General features: G+C 54.6%; 7 protein-coding genes across 7 annotated transcripts; 4 read left to right on the top strand and 3 right to left on the bottom strand.

Moving 5' to 3' along the window:
• Positions 1-3,987: 3,987 nt before the first annotated feature.
• Positions 3,988-5,639, top strand: G647_04099 (uncharacterized protein; the record flags this gene model as incomplete). The annotated part of the gene is made up of 4 exons (XM_008728443.1): positions 3,988-4,241; positions 4,343-4,370; positions 4,394-4,748; positions 4,870-5,639. 4 exons carry the CDS (start codon positions 3,988-3,990, stop codon positions 5,637-5,639), a joined length of 1,407 nt encoding a protein of 468 aa, XP_008726665.1.
• A 744-nt stretch (positions 5,640-6,383) lies between these two features.
• G647_04098 (uncharacterized protein) lies at positions 6,384-7,760 on the top strand (the record flags this gene model as incomplete). Its single annotated transcript, XM_008728442.1, has 1 exon — positions 6,384-7,760. One exon carries the CDS (start codon positions 6,384-6,386, stop codon positions 7,758-7,760), a length of 1,377 nt encoding a protein of 458 aa, XP_008726664.1.
• Positions 7,761-8,384: 624 nt separating this feature from the next.
• G647_04097 (adenine phosphoribosyltransferase) lies at positions 8,385-11,882 on the bottom strand (the record flags this gene model as incomplete). The annotated part of the gene is made up of 1 exon (XM_008728441.1): positions 8,385-11,882. One exon carries the CDS (start codon positions 11,880-11,882, stop codon positions 8,385-8,387), a length of 3,498 nt encoding a protein of 1,165 aa, XP_008726663.1.
• Positions 11,883-12,880: 998 nt separating this feature from the next.
• Positions 12,881-13,995, top strand: G647_04096 (dTDP-4-dehydrorhamnose reductase; the record flags this gene model as incomplete). Its single annotated transcript, XM_008728440.1, has 3 exons — positions 12,881-13,056; positions 13,135-13,154; positions 13,259-13,995. The coding sequence occupies 3 exons, from the start codon at positions 12,881-12,883 to the stop codon at positions 13,993-13,995; spliced, it is 933 nt and encodes a 310-aa protein (XP_008726662.1).
• A 1,044-nt stretch (positions 13,996-15,039) lies between these two features.
• G647_04095 (uncharacterized protein) lies at positions 15,040-16,884 on the bottom strand (the record flags this gene model as incomplete). The annotated part of the gene is made up of 1 exon (XM_008728439.1): positions 15,040-16,884. The coding sequence occupies one exon, from the start codon at positions 16,882-16,884 to the stop codon at positions 15,040-15,042; it is 1,845 nt and encodes a 614-aa protein (XP_008726661.1).
• An 808-nt stretch (positions 16,885-17,692) lies between these two features.
• G647_04094 (uncharacterized protein) lies at positions 17,693-20,086 on the top strand (the record flags this gene model as incomplete). Its single annotated transcript, XM_008728438.1, has 1 exon — positions 17,693-20,086. One exon carries the CDS (start codon positions 17,693-17,695, stop codon positions 20,084-20,086), a length of 2,394 nt encoding a protein of 797 aa, XP_008726660.1.
• A 1,878-nt stretch (positions 20,087-21,964) lies between these two features.
• On the bottom strand, positions 21,965-22,910 carry G647_04093 (uncharacterized protein; the record flags this gene model as incomplete). The annotated part of the gene is made up of 2 exons (XM_008728437.1): positions 21,965-22,641; positions 22,694-22,910. The coding sequence occupies 2 exons, from the start codon at positions 22,908-22,910 to the stop codon at positions 21,965-21,967; spliced, it is 894 nt and encodes a 297-aa protein (XP_008726659.1).
• Between the last annotated feature and the right edge of the window lie 1,097 nt (positions 22,911-24,007).

Raw genomic sequence — 24,007 nt, 5'->3', positions numbered from 1 at the left:
TGAAGCCGCAGGAAGGGGAAGAGGAAGAGAAGTAGGTACGATCTGGTCGCTAGCCATCCTTTTGTGTCAGCTAACCAAGAGAGAGCAGCCAGACTCTTATGCCTTTGCCCGGGGTGCAGCACGAGTTTATGGCTAGTGCGTGATGTGCCATTGCATGGCCCAGCTCCAGGTCCGGAGGCGGGCGGGTACGAGCCACTCATCTCGAAGGAATACTGGAGACTGTTGACGCTCCAGCGGCGGAGGTGCATGCAGGCGAACCAGCTTGGTGGAGGGTACGAGGTACGTTGCATGCATCACCGCGCAAATGGAAAGGCTGAGGAGCAGCGTATGCTGATCGATCTCGGTCCACTCAGGCCGAAGGCGAGAGCGCGGAGAGGTCAGCAATTGTGCAATCTGGAGAGTCTGGGGAGCCTTGTGACTTGTGACTGTGGCAAGTACCAGGCCCGGGAGTGGTGACGCACTTGGCTGGCCAGCTGGGCCCTCCAGGAGGAGGTGGTACCTCGTTGCGAACCTTCACTCAACACAGTAGGTCCTTGCTCTCCGTCGGCTGGGCAAACCATAGACTGGCCAACAAGAGACTCGGGGTGAGTCAGACCGAGGCTGACGTTCCCAGCTGTCCCTTTAGAAACCAGTTGCCCGCTCTGGGCGCCGTATGGGGGACTAATCATCGCCACCCGAGCCCAGGTAAAGGTGTCACTCTACTGGGACTGTATACATCTCCGAGCTGCGGTTCAATTGCGAGAAGGTGATCCAGGGCTCTAGCTTCGGCAGATCTAGTATCTCCGAGCGCTAACTAATGTCCCAAGATGCATGGGGATGTCCCTGGATACCTACGTACGCAGCGCTGGAGAAGAAGCCAAGCTGCAGCGTCTCTCCCAATGCATTTTGGGAGGCGGCGGTGGCTGGGTACCCCGCGGGGCGAAAGAGAAGGGTCGACGAAGGGGGTAACCAAAGCTTGCTGCGAGTGCCGTATGGTCCCTCCATGCCACCCAGAGCTGCTCGGAAACATACCCAGTACGAGATACTGTGTAGTGGATTCGTATCCTTCTCTGAACGCGCTGCGCTCAGCTCAGCTCAGCCTCCGCAATGCTGCCGGGAAAAGCCGCCGTCAAGGGAGGAAGATTCGAGTACGAGGTAGAGTTTGGCACTGAGGTGTCCTGCTGTGACTGGCTTTGCTGATGTTGCACTGGCCATGCCGGAACCCCTCCCTCCCTCGAGCGGTACGACTCAGGAATGGCTGGCCTGATGTACATTAGTCTGCACATCCATGCATGACTGATGCGTGCTAATGCATCCGTCGTTCTTTTTCGCCCGTCTTCCCCAGACAATGCCACAGTAGTTCACATCTCGTGCGTCTCGAACCCTGATCGGCATATAGCTGATTGCACGATGCACGAGATATACCGCTCTCCGCTACCTTGGCTCTCTGGAGATTTGACTCAAAGAAGAACATCCCCTTGGCCATCACCCGCTAGTTCACGTGGGCTGCCACGGGCTCTCCGAACCCCGGATTCCCTCAGTCATTGATTGTCACTGTAGATCGGGGTTTTGACATCCGAGCACAATTCGAATCGCTGGCAGAGACGTGACTTCGGGGGGTGAGAACTTTCTTGAGTCGCTTCCGAGCTTGTCCCACAACACCAGACATTGCTTGAGCCCTTTACATGGTCATAAAACATCCTCGCCATCGGGCCAGACATGGGCCTTACTGGCAGCGGTTCCGGGTATCATGATGTCGACCGAGGTGTGGTCAACTTCTCACCCACTTCTACGTATCGGCGCACTCAGGTTGTCATATTCGATGAAAATCGTGAGCCATCATTTCCCACCCAAATTGACTCAACAGATCTCCCGTAGTTGGAGCCAGCTATGCGTGGGCCCGAGTCCGAAGGCAGAAAACTGTACGAAGTTTCGTCTTACTAAGTCTGCTCTCATCGTAAGTATGAAGGCGATCGCGCGCGATCATCCCGTCCGCACGAGACCCGCAGAGCGAGAGCCACGCAAGTGCAGGCATGAACGGGACACAACAATAAGATCTTTCTGGCCGCTCACTGGAGTGCCTGCGCCTTGTCTAGCCAATCATCCAGACATCCCGTTGGCATTTCTCCCAAACCGGGTTGTCTGAAAGGGTGGGACTGGCTGGCCTTCGTCACAGCGCAATGACCTGATGCCACACTCATCCACGGCCTCTCGTCCATAAGCTCAAAACGATGCTTGGACCAGATGAGTTGTAAGAGCTCTGTGGCATGGTTCTGGTCATCTACACCAAGTGTAGGCAAGTTTTGATTGCTCCTTTATAGGAGCCCTAAGGTAAAGAAGCCTGCAAGGCTTTCACAGTCCCAGGACATTCGAAACTTGGCATTTACAAGCCGGAGCGTAAACCGAAAGCAGATTGTGATGTCCGCTTTTTTGGATATGAAAAGGCTGGATTACGATGAGACGCTCCTCGATTCCTTCCGGCGAGGCGCCCATTTCCCCAGGATTATCAGGAGGCGCACAGGTCATCTGGAGTATGAGCATTCTGTGATGCACCTACACCACCCGCTAACTCAGTGATCAACCGGCTTCATTGGCCGTGCAGATAGGGGACGCTCCGGGGAAGAGCCAAAAATACCTGCCCATCAGCCAAAAACCGGTCTCGCCCACACTCGGCTTACTCGGCAATTTCCCGTATGGCTTGAAAGGCAAGAGAAAAGTGAACGTGGATGTATGAGGACATCATAGCTCTTGCCGCATCCAGCATGATTTCTTGATTGATAATTGTGTACGTGTGGATTCGCAGGGCAAGATTGGCCAGGTCGGCTGCAACAGCAGAGGACAGCATCCGCTTCGGCTTCGTCTTCGTCACCGCCTCCGCGGATTTTGGGCACCATATTGGATCGATGAGGCCCGAGACCACCTTGGTCATTACCTTCCGAAATATCCATATACTGATTCCCATTCGCATAGACAGCGCACGACCCATTCATTGCGCGGGACGACCCGCATGAAGCATTCAGAGCAACAGGCACAGGCAGGTATGCCAAGACAATGGCTTCTCTGTGTGACATCAACTTTAGTCACGTTCATCAAGTGTGACAGATTGCACTCCTCATTGCGAGCGATGATGAGGTTGACTTCACCTTGGACACAAGCAGACTTGATCCAGATACTCGTGCGACGACCGCGAAGGCCACACCAAAGCTCTCGGGGCGGATATTGCGGTTGGTGGCCTATGTTGTTCCAGAAGTGGGCTTCAGGGACAGCTTGATTGTTAGCTGTTGCTGCTGCTTCCTTTCTGGGCCATTTCTAGCCTGGACATGCTGCGTTGGTCGTCGTGTTTCGTCAGCCTTTTGTCGAACCTCGACGGTGTGAGCGTTGTTCCACTGCGAAAAGGGACTGATTCGGAATGAAAACCGCCTCCGGGAGCTGAGGGCCTTTGGTGTCTCAACCCATGCGCTCATCGGGCACGCAGAGACTGCCCTCCTGCATATGGACTCAAGCATCTCGCAGTGGCTTCTCGCTATTATTGGACACGGAGGTGCTCTTCCAGCTGTTGAATGTCCAAAGGAGCAAACGTGGCATCGGTGAGAAGCGCCGGAGAAGCGCCAAGCCCGGTGTGGTTTGCGGCCTGTCTTTTGTCATTACAGCCTGTGATACTGGGATTTGTCCATCCCTCAGCGGAAGCTTAGTGGGCTTTCGCGTGGACAGGCCCCGGACAATACCCTGCATTACACCCCTTTTCAAGCCAGCCAAACCCCAATCGAACGGTGGTCGGGTGTTCGGCACTGATAAAGGTGAACTACCCCAAGAAACCACACCGCTGTAGCAGATACTGACGAAGTTTCCCTGCAGGCGGCCATTGGAGATGCAGTGTAATGCAAACATGTGTATCGGGTTCTGCTCTGGTGATACTCCGATACCCGTATGTGTCGACAGTCTTAAAACAGGCCGTTGCCACTCGTCCACTGAGTTCACCACAAATGCTTTCGAAAGCAAACTCCCGCAATGTCAAGTCAAGATGCATCAGAATGCGAGAAGGACGTCATAGAAGACCAATCTGTCGCTGAACGCCGTCTCGGGAATCATGCATCGACCAAGGAGATCACGCACCCAGAACTTCGTCGAGCCACAAGCACTTTGAGCCGCATCGCGTCACGTCTAAGCACTCGAGAAGATATCGATCCCGGACCGCCACCGGATGGAGGTCTCAAAGCATGGTCTCAAGTTGCCATAGGCTTTACCGCCTGCTTCTGCACCTGGTGAGTACATTCCCATTGCGAGGAGGTTAGCCCGTTGTCCACAGAGACTTACACTTTGCAGGGGATTCATCAATGCAAGCCTCCCCTACCCTTCGGACAAGTGTTCTTGTTATCCTCCAGTCGATATCGGTGGGGCTAACAAAGATTGACAGTCGTTCGGGGTATTTCAGACCTACTATACAAGCGCGCTGGGTGAACCACAGTCGACTATCTCCTGGGTAGGATCCGTACAGTTATGGGTCGTCTTCTTCATGAGCGCATTCTCTGGCCGGGCACTTGACGCAGGCCTCCTCATACCCACGTTTATTGTCGGATGTACGATCCAACTCTTTGGGATCTTCATGACAAGTCTTTGTAAGGTGTTCTGGCAGCTCGTCCTGGCGCAAGGGTTATGCACCGGGCTTGGAGCAGGGATCTTCTTCACCCCGACAATGGGGCTTGTTACCACGTACTTCAAGAAAAACAGAGGACTCGCTGTTGCCATTGTGTCTTCCGGTAACTCGGTGGGTAAGTTGTTCTGGTGTCTAAGATCAGAGAGTTCGTGTCTGAACAGCACTACTTGGACATTTTCCCTGCTTATTCTTGCCCCACTTCCCGTCACTATGAGTTGCATCTGACTTGTCTGTAGGCGGCGCAGTATACCCCGTCATCGTCCGGCAACTTCTGCCCAAGATCGGGTTTGCGTGGACTATTCGGGTAGTTGGGTTCGTGAATGTGGTCCTTCTGGGACTGTGCCTGGCGTTCTTGCGACCGAGACTACCTCCTCGAAAGGCTGGTCCGCTCGTCGAATGGAAAGCATTCACCGAAGCGCCGTACGTGTGTGTTCTTCTGGGCATGTCATTTGTTTTTGGGGGACTCTTCTTTTCCTACTATTATCTCGCCAGTTTCGGCCGCGACATCTTGCACATGAGCTATTCCGACTCGCTGACTTTGCTCATCATCTTCAACGGGGCAGGTGTCCCCGTCCGACTTGCGACGGGTTACATTGCAGATCGGTACCTGGGACCGCTGAACGCAATGGTGCCGCTCCTATTCATCAACGCACTCTTTGCTCTCTGCTGGATTGCGGTAAGATCGCAAGCCGGCATGTATGTGTTCGCGACATTTTATGGCTTCTCCGCGGGAGCTTTCCAGTGCTTGATGCCGACCGTGGTTACCAGTCTGAACAACGACCTGCAGCGAAATGGTATACGGATGGGCATGGCTTTTTCACTGTTCAGTTTTGCAGGACTCGCGGGCCCGCCTATAGGAGGCGCGCTGCTCACAACCAACGGCGGCGGAAGGGGAGGCTATCTGGTCGCACAGCTGTGTCTCGGTGTTTTGACGGCGGTAGGGGCTTCGTTGATGTGCGCTGCCCGTGTGTACAAGGCGGGATGGAGTTTGAAAGTGAAATGCTAGCGAGTGCTGAACACCCTCTGACACTCAATTCATCCTCACGATCGACACGCGTCAGCCGCGCGCAAGGCGAGACGCGCATATGACGTCATCTCTTGGCGGCCGAATTGGCAACTCGCCCATACTGGAGCCTGCGCTGTGAGAGTTTTCACACCATGACCATCTTCTGTTCATCGTCTATAGAGCATGATTGTCCCTTATCTCGAATATTGTCACCTTTCCCACCTGACGAACTTACATCTCAACGAACGCGCTCCCCATTTTGAGCGAAAACCAGCAAATACAGATGCTCGCTGAGTTACCACACGAGAACCCGTCGCTGGCGACTGCGAGGTCGATCCCTCAGCCTTCGAAAAGCCATGCCGTTTGAGCGGAAAAGACACTGTGAACGTGGTGTCGCTAGATCATTTTGCGAATTTTGCGAGTTTCCTTTTTCTGGTTCCACAGCGAATCCGCACTCATTCACCTTTCGTTTCGCCACGTGCTATCTAGCTCAGACGGAGCCGTACATAATGGTATTTACCGATCACGGAGCGTGAGACGGGATCTGGCAGCTCGATGGGCAATGTAACTCAGCCTAGGATGGAGAGCAATGTATATCAGCGCTCCATTCCACGCAGAAATGCTTTGGACTTTGAGACTCGTCGTGCCTGCCGAGCTCTCATCTTCCTTTGCATCATGTTGGTACAGTTGGCAACACTCGTGGTATTGTTGGGCTGGAGGTAAGAGACTGGCTTCCACTCCATTATGTCACTATACTCATCAAACAGCGGCGTCTCGACAGGAAGCTCGCCTGCCCAAAGTTCGGATTCCTGCGACTCCATCTGGGCGGGATATCAGTGTCAACCTCAGATCTCTCATTTCTGGGGCCAATACTCACCCTACTTCAGTGTGCCCTCTGAGATTTCAGCCAAGGTCCCCCACAACTGTGAGATCACGTTCGCTCAAATTCTCTCACGTCATGGTGCCCGAGACCCGACCGCGTCAAAGACGAAAGTGTACAATGAGACGATCGTACAGATCAAAGCGAACGCGACGGCCTTCAATGGCCCATCCGCCTTTCTTGCCAATTACTCGTACACCCTGGGCGCCGACCAGTTGACCACTTTCGGGCAAGATCAAATGGTCAGTTCGGGCATCAAATTCTATACCCGTTACGCGTCATTGGCGAGGACAGTAAAACCATGCATTCGCTCATCCAGCGAGGACCGAGTTGTCGAATCAGCTATGAACTGGACGGAAGGCTTTCACACCGCTAAACTGGCAGACAAGTCTGCCGCCGGCGGGGATCAATATCCCTATCCGATCGTTCTGCAGTACGAAGGGGATGACCTCAACAATACGCTGAACCACGCAATCTGCACCGAGTTCGAGAGCGGCACATACAGCGAAATCGGTGACGAAGCTCAAGCCGCTTGGGCTAAGATCTTCATCCCGCCAATCCAGGCACGTCTCAATGCCGACTTACCGGGTGCAAACCTCAGCATTGACCAGACCATCTATATGATGGATCTCTGCCCTTTCAATACGGTAGCGGAGGAGGACGGCCTTATCTCTCCCTTCTGCGCGCTCTTCACTGAGCTCGAATGGGTCCAATACGACTACTACGAATCACTGGGCAAGTACTACGGCTATTCATACGGCAACCCGTTGGGCCCAACGCAGGGCGTCGGCTTTGTGAATGAGCTCATTGCAAGGCTAACAGACACGCCTGTCCAAGACCACACGTCGACAAACCACACTCTGGACGACAGTCCTGCGACGTTTCCCCTCGGCCGAAAGTTGTACGCTGATTTCAGCCACGACAACGACATGACCGCCATCTTCTCCGCTTTAGGGCTCTACAACGACACCTTGCCATTACCGAATACCACGGTCGTCGAGGCTCAAGCTGCCTCTGGATACAGTGCGTCGTGGACCGCCTCGTTCGCCGCCAGAGCATATGTCGAAAAGATGCAATGCCACGGCCACCCCGAGGAACTGGTGCGTGTGATCGTGAACGACCGCGTCCAGCCTTTGACACAGTGCGGAGGTGATGATTTGGGTCGGTGCTCGCTGACCAACTTCGTTGGAAGTCTGGGGTTCGCAAAGGCCGGAGGACATTGGGATCAGTGCTTCGCCTGAGCGGATTTACTCTGGCAGAGATCGTCCTACTGAGGCTCGACCCCGATCGATAATCTACTTCACCACATTCACCTAGTCCTTGTTCCATTAATGCAGTCTGCATACCACGTCTTCAGGAGGGCGGATCAGCATGCAATTCCGCCCACTCCGCAGCATACACAGTACATACATACATACAGGGACATAATGTGTGGACCATCCCTGAATCAATCTTGTTGGTGCTGCGCCGTGGACCGAGCTTGGAGGGACCTATTAGTACGGGTCCTCTTGTGAACCATATGTCCTGAGGTATCCGTACGTGGCTACCGTAGCTTCCACGCCTATGCCACGGAGAGCTTTCGAAAAGGTAGAGAGACCTTGCATTTCCCTCTCAGACACAGTTGTGGTGACAGTCCCGTAGTTGCACTGGTCACAAAAACCAAAAGGGGTTGGAAGATCTCTATTCGACCATAACAGGCCCAGCCATGGTATTATGTATTCTCATTCCTTCATAATGTATCTCGCTTCGAGGACGATGAGTCTCGTTCGACATTAGTAACCATCGTGGTCAAACAGAGGTTCTGCGAATTAGTTAGCCTCGCTTCGGGGGCTACCTCTTGCAGGACCGTGAAGCGGTCTAATGTTCTAGGCACCGCCAAAGACCAAGAGGCTCTGGATATTGATTCCGCCAAACCCACGCTGACGCAGCAGTTCTCGACCACGGTGCACGGGGAACTCGGCCACGACCATGACACTGACATGCTCGGCCCGGACGCCCGCGTTGAGTAACAGCTGGAGGACCGCGCAAAGCGTCTCCCCTGTGGAAAGCACATCGTCCACCACCACGACTGACGCGCCCTTGGGGACGACAGCCCGCTCCATCTCGATCCGCTTCTCTTCCGATTGCGCAGATTCCAAGGAGGAGATATGCGACCGGGGCTTGACGACGGACACCGTTGGTGGCGGCAGCTTGCCGGCTTCGCGGATGAGCACCAGGCGCACATCGACACGCAAGGCCAGTGCCGACGCATAGACAAAGCCACCGGCCTCACAACATGCCACTGCATCTACTTTGGCCCAATCACCGGTAAAATGGGTTTCCAGCAGAGACGCGCACAGCGCCAGTCCACCGGGCTGCTGGGAGATGTCGAGCACGTGGCGGAACTCGATGCCTGGGCGTGGGAAGTCGGGTACCGAGCGCACCATTTGCACCAGTCGCTGCAGGTCTTCGTGGACGAAGCGAAGCAAGTAATCTTCAGCAAACGCCTTTGCCGCCTCGTCTCCAGCCGTGTCGTTGTCGAAGAAGAAATTTGGATGGCTGTCCGAGGCCGTCAATTTTGAACCCCCACTGTTGCTATCGTGGTTCTCTCCGTCTTGGTGGTTGTTGTTGTTGTCACCATGCAAATTGCCACCGTGGCACCCTCGACGAGCCCGCCGCATTTGTTTACTAGCTTGCACACGAACCTCTAGCAGCCTACTGTCTGGCACCAAATGTGACAAGGCTGCGACTGGCGCCTTGTCTCTCATTCCAGTGATCAGTAGCACGTCCACATGCTCGGCGCCGTGCACCACCTTAAGGAAATTCTCCTCTGGCAGTTCAGGATTTTGCCGCACCCGTTCTCGGAAAAATTTCGTCAACGCTGGTCGGTGTTGCTCCTTGAAGGCACGGTTCTCGAGTAGAGAGCCCAGGTCGGCTCCGGTAGCCGCGGCATATTCTCGCTTGATCGCGTCGCTAATGCTGACTGCCCGTGCTGTGATGGCTTTGAAGGTACGAGTCGTGAACATGGAGACCCAGACGTTGGCACAATAGTCCTTGCCGGCGCAGCTTTCGCCGGTGACAAGAATGATGAGCTTCTGTCTCGCCGGCGCTTTTGGCAGCGGGCAAGCGTAAGCCAGCACGTTGCGCGGATCTAAGCTGTGCTTGAGCCGGGCCAGACGCGGTCGATTCTGCCCAAAAGCGTGGGCTGCTAGCGCGGCGTCTCTGGGGTCTGGTCCAAGGTCGGCGCCGTAAGCTCCAGTACTCAAGGACAACAAGTTCCCCGCGACATTGTAAACCCACCGTATGGCAGAACGTGCGACTTCAGTGTCGTCTTTGTCGCGAGGCCAGACACCGGTTATCACACAGGCGAAGTCCCAGTCTCGACAGCCGAAGGCAGTGGCATCGGCCGCAACATCGCTGACGGCTCCGCCGCCCTGCAGCAGATGGAGATAGCATAGTCGGGAGGGACAGGTCTCAACAGCCGCCACCAGACTGTCCGCGACGTTCGTCCCTCCGATGCATTTCAAGAACAAACATCGCTTGAACGAGGAGGTCTTGCCGCCTCCGTGCCCGCCGTGCATCCCAGACATGTACATCTCGGTCTCGAACAAACCGACGCTATCCACGACTTTGGAATCGACTCCTGGCCCCCATAAGGAAGCCACGGGCATGGACGTGCGTGGCACACAATCGTTCGTAGTCGTGGAAGATTCGAACATGGTCACGCCAAGATGCAGCTGGCCGGCGTCCCAGTACAAATACCCGTCTGCAGAACAATTCCGGGGGAGCTTCCTAGCGACTAGGTTTTCGAAATCGGCAAGCCTCAGTCGGGCCTCGAAGTTGTCGCTAAGCGGGACAACCCAGGTTCGAGTCATGTAAGTCGAAGCAGGGTGAGCCTTGAAAGTCACGCTGACAACGATGCCAAAGTTGGTTCCGGCGCCTTTCAGGGCCCATAACAGATCAGCTTCGTTTTCTGGGCGAATGGCATCTGCTGGCCGGTATCGGCTGGGGACATGGCCGACGCAGAGTACCTGGCCAGAGTCGACGCTGACCACAACGGCACCGACAATGGCGTCGCAGGCGAGCCCGTGCAGCCTAGCCAGATGTCCGATGCCGCCTTGTAGCCAGAGCCCCGCACCTACGCTTGGGCGAGCCCCTAGGGGGACTGTCAGCCCAGCCTCCATGGTCTTGCGGACGATGTCCCCTGTCTTGCAGCCGGCCTCGGCGACGATCAAAGAAGCGGAGTCAGAATCAGAATCATCATCGTTGCCGGCCGCGTGAATGTGTACTTTGTCAAAGGCGCTCATGTCGACCGAGACAACGTTGGGCCAGAGACAGTGACCGCTATGACCCCCGCCGACGACTGTCAGATTTACCCCGTGCTTCAGAGCCCATCGAACGCATTGCTGGATATGTTGGACGTCTGTCGGTGCGACAATTGAGGCAGGGCGGTGGAGGCGAGCCTCCCGATTCTTCACTGTCTTGTCGCCCTCAACCAGGGCGACCTGCGCCGTCAACTCCGGCAAGGTGGTCGCATGTTTGGTAAAGACCATCATGAGGTCGGGCGCGCTGAACATGAGGTGGTTTGGGCAAGCTTCCTCGCGACGGCCCAAAGCGCGACACACTTCACGCCACTTAACTCGGATAGCCTTGTCTGCATCCACATCCTTCATGACATAACCCGCGATGAACGACGCGAAACTGTCCAGCACCTCGTCGTCATCTGCCACACGAACGACACCTGTAGGGAAGGAAGCCGTTCGATGGCATACCAAGCCGTCGAGGTGAAGGTGTCCGTCGCGATGGAAAATTGCAATGATTCCGCCTTCTGGCTGCTCAACAAGCACTTCCAGCGCCCGTTCGATGAATCTGCGTTTGGGCTTCATGCCGTACATACTGTGGCAGAATAGAATGACATCGTATTTTTCATCGTCGTCGCTTGTACCGGTCCCGGTCCCGGTCCCGTTCTTGACCCCTAGGGCGAATGGAATCCGACGGATGTTGGGCAGGTTTTCTAGACAAGGCAACGGGCACTCCGTCCCGGATGTAGAGCAAAGCCATTCTTCCAATCTTGTGGCAAACAAGCAGTTAGGTTCGAATGCGGTGTATCTGGTGATTTTCCGTCTCAAATGGTCAGGCAGATACCCGAGGACGCTCTGGGGGCCGGGTCCGATTTCTAGTGCTGAGATATGGGCACGCGAGTTGAAGAGACTGGTGAGCAGCTCTGAGAGTTGAGGGATGACGAAGTCTTGGTACGAGGTCCATCCCGAGCCCCGCACTAAAATATCGAAACCGACGCTATAATCTCTGTCGGACAACGGCTGCTTGGCCGTTGCCGTGGCATTCTGCCTCAAGGTCCTCTTTAGGGAGTCGAGGGTGGCCATTTCGGTTCAGCATGAGAATGTAAGTTGGTACACTCGAAATGACAAAAGTTCAACTACATTTGAATGTAGAAGCTACTTCACTCGCCAAACCACCGCGCAGGTTACACAGTCCTGGGCATACTGCCTTAAGGGCTGTTGGCGCGACCGTAGTGGGGCTATCCTGGTGAGTCCACTGGCGCCTGCTCTAAGCTATTTCCGGACTAGCCGGGTCAAGTCTTGGCGGCAGCGCGGACATTTCTATCTGCAGCTCCCTTTGCAAACCCATCTTCCTTCTCTATTCTAGTACGTGCACTCCAAGGCGACCCCTACCTTTGGGTCTTTTGCTAACAATGATGAACAGGTGCACGGGCATTATCTGCGCGCGTGAGGCTACAGCCGATGCCAGATTTTTGCTAGGTATGTTCCCTTCACCTTGTTGATGCGCTTCTCGAAACATGCTAACAGGTGCAGTTGAAAACTATACAACTGACCGCTCCTTGTGGACTTCGGTTCGCTTGGGAATCTTTGGAAAACACATCTACCTTACCTTTTCATCATTATCGGCGCCTTGAGCGAAGATCTGGAGAAGAGGAGAAGAGACCATGAACACGTTGCACTGAGTTGGACGGTTCAGCTGGTCGGCTTGAAGTTGATGTAGACAGGATGAAGAGATGGTGAGACGAGACAAGCTACTCTGCCAGATGGAGGAAATATAGGCGTAATGTACCTATCTCCGTGAGGTCTGGGCAAAGGCTTTGCAAAAGACAATGCAGAGATAGAGAGGCTCGAAGGACGCGTTCGAGAAACTGTCATAAGCCAACCAACCGATACTGCGTAGATGGCAACTTCAAACTGAGCGCGTCACTTGACATTCAGATTTCGCTCATCAGACTGGCCGAGTAGAGTTCGTGAACTTGGTGCTTGTTGAAGTCCATCAACTGTGAGAGTAGATCATCCAAAAGTTGTCTCCGAGCCAAACCACAACTTTCACTACAATCCTCGTTTACTGACAATCCAAAATGCCATCCGCCCTCATCACAGGCGCTTCAGGCTTCCTGGGCCGGCAAGTCCTCAAGACATTATCAGACTCTGGCTGGGAAGCCACAGGCACAGGCTTCAGCCGCGCCTCAGGACCGATCCGCAAGGTCGACATCCAAGATGCCGAAGCCGTGACCCAACTCTTCGATCAGGTCAAGTATGTGCTCTACGGGTTCACTCCATAGGAGGCGTCGAGGCCTGCCTCCTCACCAAGTCAGGACTAACGACAGCTCAGACCTCAAGTCGTCGTTCACTGTACTGTAGAGCCGCTTCGCTTCGTCTCATATCCTCTAACTCGCAGAAGACTCCCCTCCACGTACAGCCAGAAACTAGAGCTAACCCGCCATGACCGAGCACAGGCGCCGCAGACAGACAACCGGACTCCTGCACCAAGAACCCCGAAGCAGCACGTAAGCTCAACGTAACCGCGACGGAGCTCCTCGCCTCCCGCGCAGCCGCTCACGGCGCCTTCCTCATCTACATCTCCACCGACTATGTCTTCCCCGGCGTGCAGGGGCAAGCACCCTACAAGACGACCGATAGACCGGACCCGCCCAACGTCTACGGCCAGACCAAACTCGACGGCGAGACCGCAGTGCTCAAACATGAAAGCGGCACTGTTGTCCTCCGTGTGCCTGTCCTCTACGGGCCGACGGAGCCAAAAGAAAACAACGCAGAATCCGCGGTCAACGTCCTGATGGATAGCCTGTGGAAGTCTCAGAAGGAGAAGGTGAAAATGGATGACTGGGCGATCCGATATCCCACCAACATCGAGGACGTGGCTCGTGTGTGTCTGGACATTGCGAAGCTCTATACCTCGTCCTCGCACCCAGAGCGGTTACCTCGAGTGCTGCAGTTTTCGAGTGAAGACCGCATGACGAAATATGAGATCGTGCAGAAATTCGCGGAGATCATGGGACTACCTATCGACGGCATCGTGGCGGACAAAGATGGAGGCAAGCCAGGCCCGGACGGGACGCTGAGGCCATATGATTGCCACCTCGACACGAGTGAGTTGCAGGCGTTGGGGATCGATATTGGCACCGTGGATTTTGTGGCCTGGTGGAGGAGGTGGGTTGGTGCCTTTCGGCATTGAATGAAAATGCGCGGGCAGAGGAGAGGGGACCAGACAGACAGCAGAGAGGTGGTCGAATCTGTTCAGAACGGCGTTCAAAACGGCAACATATTGTTCTATCCAAACTCGGTCGAGGTCATGACGACAATGTGAGACGTAATTCGGCAGACAGAGTAAGTCGGGTGAATGTGCCAGAGCAAAGCAAATGTGAGTTCAAAGCAGCCTGCCATGCTTTGTGTCGCAGCACAACTTCTCTACCGTCCACGATGCATGCTCGTCCATGTGCCTTCGCCTTGATTGTGGCAAGCAATGTGTTCGATTTCCCCCGGTATGGCTGCCATGTCGTATCGGCCACGACACCGTGAGCCTCCAAGACGGGGCTCTCATGATCCCCTCAAACCTATCCGGGTACCGTCGAGGAAGGCAAGGAGATTGGATCCACACAGACGTGAGATTCAGGAAATCCAGAAAAGATAGCCGGGGTCATCAAGGACAAACGTGACCGGTAGCAGGAGTCGGGAAGCCGGCCAGTGTAGTGGGAGTCAAGGCAGCCGAGTGAGTATCGGTGTCCGTGCTACTTGTAAATGACCCAGACGAACCGCCACGACATGGGCAGGCACAATCTGCTAGCGTGCCGCCCTCCATGATAGACGGCGAAGTCGTGGGACGACGACTTGTGGAGACGAAAGTCGGTGGATTATGTAGAAGCAAGTTTCGAATCCTGACTATTTGTTTACCGCAGGACTCATGGCATATTCCCTATAGATAATTATCTATAGTAGCACGAATGTAGTGGGTAGCAGACAGTGGCTCTAACATTGGACGCTGATCTAGGATTCTGTCTGTGTCCTCGAACGAAGTTAAGGTCCGAGGCAAAAGTAGCACTTTATTAATAGAGTAGACGCTCGGAGGAGAAACTTTCAAAAGCTCGTTGGACGCTTCTGACCGAAACATCAGAATTGCCAGCCGCTGTAGTACCGGTTTCTACGGTGGGAACTACCTAGAGTTACCACAGTAGGCCTCGTAGGCTGACTCCCACATCCCATTACTTAGCGGCAGGGCTGATCATAGAAAGGCCCGCTTGATGGCCCGGTCCAGATTGCTTCTCTCGCTGTCAAGAGTGTTGTGTCGTTCCATGCGCAAGCACTGCCATTTTAGCCCGCTCCAAGCAAGGACAAGATTAAACACGCGGTCTCTGTCCGCAGGGTGCAACAGTACCGTGAGATCTGTGTCATCCAGGAACCTGAACTGCAGCACCTCCGCATATCGAGAGTGTAGACGGCTGAGATTCTTTAGCGTCGAAGTGGACTGGACGTCGATATGATCGAGCTTGCGAATTTCGACGAAGGAGGAGAATGGCCATTTTCGTTCGGATCCATCTTTTGCAGAGATGGTGAGGCATTCCCTGGCAACCGTGAGTTGACACCTTCCTTCGACGCTGTCGTGGACTTTGAACGAATAGGACGAAGCCAACTTCTTTGGTCGCACCGCTCGCCGGTCGTCATCTTTGTATTCAAATTCCTCGAAATTCGCCTCCTTTGAGGCTGCCTTCCTTTGCAAGGTTAAGATGGCTAACTCTGCGTGTGTTGGGATATCCCAAAATACCCATCTCCAGTGCGACAGCAACAGCCTATACTTGGGGAAATTCGCAGAGATCGGATATGTCAAGAAGAACGCGCCGCCTGCAATGAACCAAACCAGTTTCATGCAAAACTCCATATCCGCACACAATGAGATAAGCAGAGAGCAGGAGAAGAAGAAGAGTGTCGCAAGCGTCAGGCTTGATCGTTCCCAACGATGGAAATTGACAAGGATTTCGAGTAGGTCGGCCAAGTCGCCTAGTTGCAGTTGGATCATCGGCCCGATCTCGTCGAGAAATTGTTCCAGCCAGTCATGCTGTCCGTGTCTTTGAATGAGTTCACCCCATGCCTGGACTCGTGCTTTACGATCAATAGCCCTCCCGACGCTCTCTCGTACCGTCCGTATAGAGGTTTCGCGGAATCTGTTGCGTAAGGTAGAATAGATGACGTAAAAGTAGAAGTAAGCCACGATATGCTGAGTGTACCACAAGACCAGATACAGCGCCAACCATTTCGCCGTCTGTTTTGGGTCTTTCCACATGTAGACCTGACGCACCTTGACGAGAAATGATTGCCATGGTGCAGAAGTAATCGCAATCCGTTCAATGATTCGAGCAAGATCTTCCAGGTCAAAGGGTGGAGATGTGAAGTCATCGATGTACCCTGATGTGAAGTTTCGGGTATAGTAGAGGGCCATATAGCCGAGATACCTCTCCCACTCGAAGCGATCTTCCTTCTTGAATTGTGATTTGGCTGGGCGAGATAATGGACGCACAACTTTGACACGGGAGACGTGCCGACTCAAGATCCAAGCTGTTTGTAGACTTTCTCTCTGCTGTTCGACTTTCTGTACGCGGCCGTGCGCTTCGTCCAGCTCGGAGATCACATTTTCAATGTCCGAGGTATCCGACGCATTGCTCGACACTGCTTGCGAGAAAGCATCATGTGCGTCAAGCAAATCCTGGTCGCGGTCAAGCGTCAATAACGGGTGTTGCCGGCCTAGTTTCTCAGACGCGATATGTGTAGCTTTGCTTCTCATGACCCTCCGAGGATGGGTAACCAGATATTTGGCGCTCTTGAGGTCATCTCGAATTGCTTCGCTGGTTGACCTCCCCCGATTCTCCGACGCTTGTTTCAGGGCTTGCGCTGAGTCGAAAGCTGCATCAGCAAAGATATCATCTTCATCGTCGGTAAGGGGTCGAGTTTCAGCCGGAGAGAACAATTGCTTAGTTTTCTCCTTGGCCTTGTCTTTGGCGCGTTTGGCACTATCGACCAGGTTGCCGATGTGATGCTCTGTCTCAGTCAGGCTTTCACGGTGATTGAAGGTCATCACGAGTGACGTCTGGAGAAGAAATTCAGAGTAGTCACTGACAGAAAGTCAGGAAGATCGTGCCTCATGTTGAGAATATGCATCACGGAGGCCATAGTGAGAAGAGAGCTGAATAACAAAGCTTCAACGGCGCCATCTTGCTTGGCTACCGTCTTCCAGGTTTTGTGAACGCTAGAATTGCATGTTAACGGAAGCTCTGGAACAAATGATTGGCACGGTCCAAGAAATGGAATCGGAAAGCGAGATCTCGTCAAGAACCAGGCAGATCGATGCGCGCACTTGCAGCCACTGACGACGATAAGCGAAGGAAATCGGAATGTGCAAGCGAGGACAATCGCACGCACTCCGCCGTATTAGAGCGGTGAAGCACTAAGCCAGATGCGCAGGTTTCTCCGTTTCTATGAAGCGGAGGTGAGCGGTCAATATCTGACAATCACATACACCACAGTTCAGCATCACCAGTAGCTAGAGTGGCTCCCGATCAGTAAACGACTCGCGAGCGTAACCGGGGGCGTAGATGCCTCTCGAACGCTGTAGCATGATCCTTATTGGTAGGTTGACGGCTGTGAGTAAATCTCATCGTTTCGTGAAGCATTCATCAGAGTCATTTCTGCCGGACCTGGATGGGAAAAATGGTTCTGCCTTCACCGCTTAACATTGTTCGCTCATGAACAACTGACGTTTCCTCGTATCGACCGTCTTGTTTGACGCCTTCCTAACTTCCACTCACTTCATCAACCTAAAACCTCCTAACCAAGCCCATCGTTGAATCTCTGGTGGTCTGACGAGCACACACCCTGCCCTCAAGATGAGCGACAATCCACCTCCAAAGAAGAAGTCTCGCTTCTTTTCGAATGGAATGAGCGTCGTTGATAACATTCTGCGTCCACTTAACAAACAGGCTCGTAAAGGCGGCGAAGGTGATGGCTCGGCTGAGGCAGAAGCCAACGACCCTCCAAGAGATGGTACTCCCTCGACTGAGCAAGGTCCCTCTCTACTGTCCAACATTCGGCCTGCTGTTCCCTCGACATTGCCAGCACAAACGACAACACCAAATGAAACTCCGGCGACTGGTAGTGCTCCTGCCCCACCGAGCGCGTTTCTAGCTAGAGAACATCACGACCACCGACAGAGCCCTCCACCACCGCGACACGCCCCGGATAGCGAAGCCGAGACAGAGGTTGAGTCGATTGCAGATCGCCGAGAAGATGAAGCAGATTGTGGTGCGAGTGATGAGGAGAACACCAAACCGAGCCTTCACATTCAGAGACAACGACACCAGCGAAGACAAGCCATCTACGGCGCAGAGGCTCTTCTCCCACAAGGGTCAAAAATTGGTGGACAGCAGACTTCTCAGCCTCCAAGCTTCATCTACAATCCTCATAGCATCCCAGCACAAGGTCCGATCCTGACCGCTCCCTCTGCCCTAGCACCTCCTGGCAACAGCTACACATTTAGCGGCGTCCCTACAAACCCCAATGCCACCACAGCTGGAGGCCAATTTGCCTTCAACTTCAGACTCACGCAAGATCTGCCAATTCCTTCCACGATCCAGCAACCGGCTTACAATCAGTACCAACACCCCATCGGTTCCGGCTTGGCACGCATCGCTCACCAAGCCGTCCACGCTGATACCGGGCCTCTGAATCGGCATGGGCAACAAGATCCGACGACACCCAAACAACCCTTCCAAACAAATGTACTTAACGCACCTTATGTTGACATGGACCGTGACGAACACGGCCGACGGCTTCGAGACTACGTCCCCCGGCCCACAGCCCATCACGGCATCTGCCACTCTTCTAATACCGTGGCTCCTCGCCTTCGCGGGACAGACCTCGACTCCCTTATTCCCGAACACATGTACACGTCGCCCAACCGTGTGGAGCGCGCCCAACAATTCGCACGCATCAATCTCAAGCGCAAGCGTCCCGATGCAATACTCCCACCAGCCAGCTATGTGTACCAGCACACGGGGTCCCCAGACTTCAATATCTTCCACGGCCTGCTGCTCTACCCGGAACTGTGCTTCGCGCTGGCCGCCCACCTACCAGTCAAGGACCTGATCTCTCTGTACGCCATCTCCAAGGACTTCCACGTGATTCTGGACACGCGCTTCACGACGGTGATGCTGAGGCAAGCGGTCTCCAAAGCCCCGGACTCGGCGCGCACATTCATGTTCCGCAGCTACGCGCACCTCTGCCGGTCCGACCCGGCGGCGCGGATTGCGCACCCCAACGCGCAGCTCGCCGAGCAGGGCACGCCGCGCAAGATCCCCTCCTTCCGCTGGCTCAAGATGGTGCTGCACCGCGAGAAGGTGATCCACGAGCTGATGACCGTGTTTGCCGAGGACGGGATCCCGCTGCCCGCGCGCTGCGCGCTCGCCCTGAAGAGGCTGTGGTTCATGCTCGACATCCCCGACAACGCGCGCCGCATTGGATTCGTGCACAACAAGACCCTCATGACGGACCTGGATCTGTACTTCTGCGCGTGCTTCATCACGAAGCTGGACATGCGACTCAACGACCCGATCAGTGGCGAGAAACGCGACGGAATGCGCAAGCTATTGCTCGCGCAGCGCAGTTTCACGCGCATTCTCCGTGTCCTGAAGCGCGAGGTCTGGACGATCAGGTTCGACGTCCTCCGCGAGTGGGTGAGGATGAAGCACGTGATCACCGAGGAAGACGAGGTGGGCCTCGACATGTTCGGCGTGCCGGCCAGCGAGATCGGCCGCGGCAGATTGGAGTACTGGGGTCTGAAAACCGAGGAGGACATCGGTCGCAAACTGCACGGCCTGTTGCGGCCCGACCAGCTGATCGTGCGGGAGGCGATCAAGCGGGGCATGCGCTTCGAGAAGCATTACCTCCGGTTCTTGCTATACGGGTACGTGAGGCCGGACACGCTAGAGGACTATGCGCCCAGGACGTACGGCCGGCGGATCAGTGAGATCCAAGACGATGAGTACGAGGTTGACGATCTCGTGGGCGGAGTGGCTGCGCTGGGTATGGGCGACGAGGGCTTCGATCCGTTACTGGACTTGGGCCAGCCGAGGGAGACGAGTCCGTACACGATTGTCAAGGAAGAGACGAGTAAAGCGGAGGTGGTGATGCGGGAGCGCGAGGACCAGTTTCTCGACAAGTGCATTAGCTGGTGGGAGGAGGAGAGACGAGCGATGCAGCCACTGAAAAAGCATGCCGCGTGAGGAATCGTTGGGACGGTGCAACTACTGTCTACAAGTGGGCTAATTGTCGTACCGGAGCGCACAGCACATAGACACACGGTACTCCGTACTGTATCAGGGTCTCTGACCAAAAGGCGAAGCGCGGCAAAGCGAGGCATGGAGAGCAGATCAGATCAGATCAGATGCTTTACGTACACCTAACGTATTAGTGAGACACCGACACTTCATCTCTCTGTCTGGAGAACTGCACGTAGTGGCGGTTACAAGTTGCAAGCGCTGTTTCCAGGAAAAGGCCACCGGAGCAATGTACACATGGCACTGCACGTCTGGATGTTCATTCCTACTGTAGACAGGCGTGTAGACAGGCGTGTAGACGGGCGTGTAGACGGGCTTGTAGATACGGGTCTACGTAAATATTGGTGCAGATAAGGCAGGGTGTAGACATACGTGTGCCTGTGTGTGTGTGTATGGGTGTGTGTGTGTATGGGTGTGTGTGTGTATGGGTGTGTGTGGGCGGGCTCGATGGTGGCGCACGGATCTCTCTTTACTCAGGTAACTGTACAGTACAAAGTACGTAGTACACAGTCCACAATACACAGTAGGATGAGGGATAAGGGATGAGGGATAAGCGGACGGACCGTCTTTCAGCCTTGGAGCCACACGCATGGCCTCGGTCTGATGGATGGATAGGGCGGTACCACTGCCTGGTACTGTGTACTGTGTACTGTAGCAACGTCGTATCAGCTTGCTTGACGGTACGGAGCACAAACTGGGGTCCCGACAACGGTGAGACTGGCCACCTTGGGACCAAATCCAAAGCAGGGGCAGAGGACTTTCGTCCGTCATTAGTATCGAGGTAGGTAGGTAATGGTACTCGTAGTGGTGGTAATAGTGGTGGAGGTATTGCGGCTACTCGTACTAGGAATGGTACAGAGTACAGAGTACAGTACTCCGTGCTGTGGTAGTAGCAGACTTGGATACTGAGTAATAATACAAGTGAGGATTCTTGGATCCTGATTTGTAGGAGAATTCTCCCCCCCTCTGATTAACGCCTCGCTGTCTATCTAGATGGCAGATGAACTCCAAGATATTATTGATTCGCACTGTCGGTGGGATGCGCGGTCCGAATTGCACCCCATGCAGCTTTTCTGTGACGACCTCTTGCCACGAGGTGGTTTCCCACGACTAGGCGAGGTCAAAGAACAGGAAGTGGGCAGGATCCTAGGTAGTCGGAGTGTCACGCTCCATTGAGGACGATGAAAAAGACATTACCCTCCTCGCGGCAGATTGTAGGTGTTGTGGTTTGAGCTTCTCCTGCTTCCATGTGCATTGTCATCGCTTGGCGACGAGTGGGCAGTCAATCGGCATAAAGTTGAGTGAGTAGCGGATGGCCTGGGGATATCGGATGGGTGGTGCGACATTGGTGTGCTTGCACTTTGTGTTGCTTCTCGTCGATCAGGCGCGGACTCATGTGGATCGGTGAACAGCCAAAGCAAGGAATGTGCTGATTGATGCTTCATCTTGTTGTCAAGATCGACATAGTTTGGCGTATCCAGACGTGGGGAAAGCCATCGTCTGATTACGTCGTGGTTGTCATTTCTTCGACTTGGTTCCTGTAATAATCTACCCTGGAGGCTTAAGGGCGGACGCTGTACCGAGGGTCGTTAGCATCTGGCGGTGCTGAGACCGAAGAGGTCAGCTTCGACTTTGGTGGAGGGTCGAATCGTGTTCCAGCTGGTGTTGAGATGGTGAACAAGGCGTTCCGTGTAAACTGGTAGCGGGCATGTTGACCTTATGTCGCCTCCTCGTCTAACTCCACGTTGGGGGTATTCATCTCCCATCAGGATGGGAGCTTCAGGACGCTTTCCCTCGGCTCAGTCGAAGTTCGTCATGCCACTTCTAGGGCTGTGATACACCGCGAATCTTTGAATTCAGCTTGCCTTCACCGCCAACCACTGTCGTGTCCTCCGAGGACACCACTGTGTTGGAATCACCCGGCTGATGTGAAGCATGGGACCCTTCCACCGGGGTCGGTACCCAGTCGCCCGGTAATTCTTGTCGAGGACCCCAACGTTCGTCTCCTGGAGCTTCCACCGGCGTCATCACCGACGAAGCAATCTCTTGGGGCATGGCTGCGTGCATCTCGGTCGCGATCTTCTTTTCATTCTGTGGCAGCTCGGAATAGGGCGGTGCAGCGGGTTGAGAATCAATTTCATGAGCCCTTCTGGCTTCCATGTCTGCTCTCTTCCTGCGGTTGCTTCGAACGACAAAGAAAACCAACAGCGCAATGAGTCCTAGCCCCACAACCGCTGCGGCAACGGCGATGCCGGCTTTGGCGCCGCCAGATAACCCTGTATCGTCACTGCTGATCCCGGTGGAAGTACCATTCGCGGTCGAACCAGTAGGATCAGGTGCTCCGGTCGGAACCACGGATGGCACTGCCGAAGTCGCAACTGATAGGTCCTGACAATCGACGGAGAATTGGCTCACGTTCGTGGCTGTCATACAGTCGGAGAAGGGGGCGAGGAATAGGGTGGTGGAACTGCAAAAGGCCACATCGCTGCCGTAAACCGTAACTGTGTGTACGTTAGTATGGTTTGACGTTGCGCCCAGCCCGCTCCCACTTACCTGCACACGTTTGGTCCAGACTTGTGACCATGAAACTGAGATAGCCCTGCACGTTTGTCGGGAACGGTGTACATGTTCCATCGTCGGGACCGGTCTTCCAGCCTTTGAAGGTCTGGCATGCATTGTCCGAGTAGAAGGTGATATTCGACAAGGCAGTGGCCCGGTGGAGGTTAAATGCGAACCACGCAACAGCGCCAGCGAGGCTGAGGAGCTTCATACTTTGCAGCAACGACACAATTCTCCAAACATATGGTACAGGAAGAGCAAGCGGGAAGAAGTGACGAAGGTGTTGTTGCTTGCGGCTCAGGCGAAGATACGTAAACCAACCGGCGGTGTGGATGGGGAACGAGGGACTTTTGAGTCTCTGGCAGATCCCGAGAACGGCGGGGCCAGGGAGATCCGTAACGACGCAGTTGCCCATGGGTCATCAGACAGACGAGTGAATGATAGCGTCAAAGCACTGAGGCTGATGTCGGGCGGGGAACGCGTGTCGAGGGAACCGAGTCAAGGAGATTTGAGGTCCGCTGGGGGCTGATCCTGCGCCTTCGTGTCATGTTTCCGGCCAGAATCCCAACGGGCTGGACGTGCTCGGCGACGCAGACGTGGCTCGATTTGCAGTGGGAGAGCAGCTATCGAATTTCCATGATGGGAACCAACAAGTGGTCACCGCCATGCTATCAGCGGCTAGCGATGCCAACGGGGCTTGAGGATGTCACTCACCCTGAACACAGTAGGTGTCCCACAAAACCCGGCCCCCTACGAGTTACTCGCATGTACCTCGTAGACGGTGAATTGATAATCAGATGATGGTTGGGTGATCAGTACCTCGAAACGGCCGACAAAAGACGACGGAACAACAAAGCCGTCGCCGCTGAGGCATAGTTGCCTCGTTCAGTAATCGGTTTCTTGCCAGCCACAACCAGCATGCATGCGTGCCGTCAGCGTGAGTGGTCAGAAACACCCGGAGGATCGTTACAGGAACCGAAGCCAATCTCGCTAGCTACACAAGCTTGCAGGTACAACACCTTGGCGCAGGGGCTGACTTCATCCAACATCAGCCCTACCACTGCTGCGTCCCCATAGGTGCCAAAAAGGAAAGAGTCGGATGGAACAGGACTGGTGCTCGTGCTCGGAGACCGAGTCGATAACTTCAGTCAGCCACCTTGAAGCCCCGAAACTGCCGAGAAACCTGAGGAACATTGTCAGGACGCCAATATAACGCCCGTGGTGGTCGCGTTCAAAAGCACACACGGACCAGATGCGCCTGGTGTTTCGTCTCGTCTTGGATCTGACCTTGGCCGTCCTCATTGGCTA

This window comes from Cladophialophora carrionii (genome assembly GCF_000365165.1).
Source record: "Cladophialophora carrionii CBS 160.54 unplaced genomic scaffold supercont1.3, whole genome shotgun sequence".
Lineage (NCBI taxonomy): Eukaryota > Fungi > Ascomycota > Eurotiomycetes > Chaetothyriales > Herpotrichiellaceae > Cladophialophora > Cladophialophora carrionii.
The sequence above is the reverse complement of the archived record's forward strand: the minus strand, read 5'-3'. Positions and strand labels throughout refer to the sequence as shown.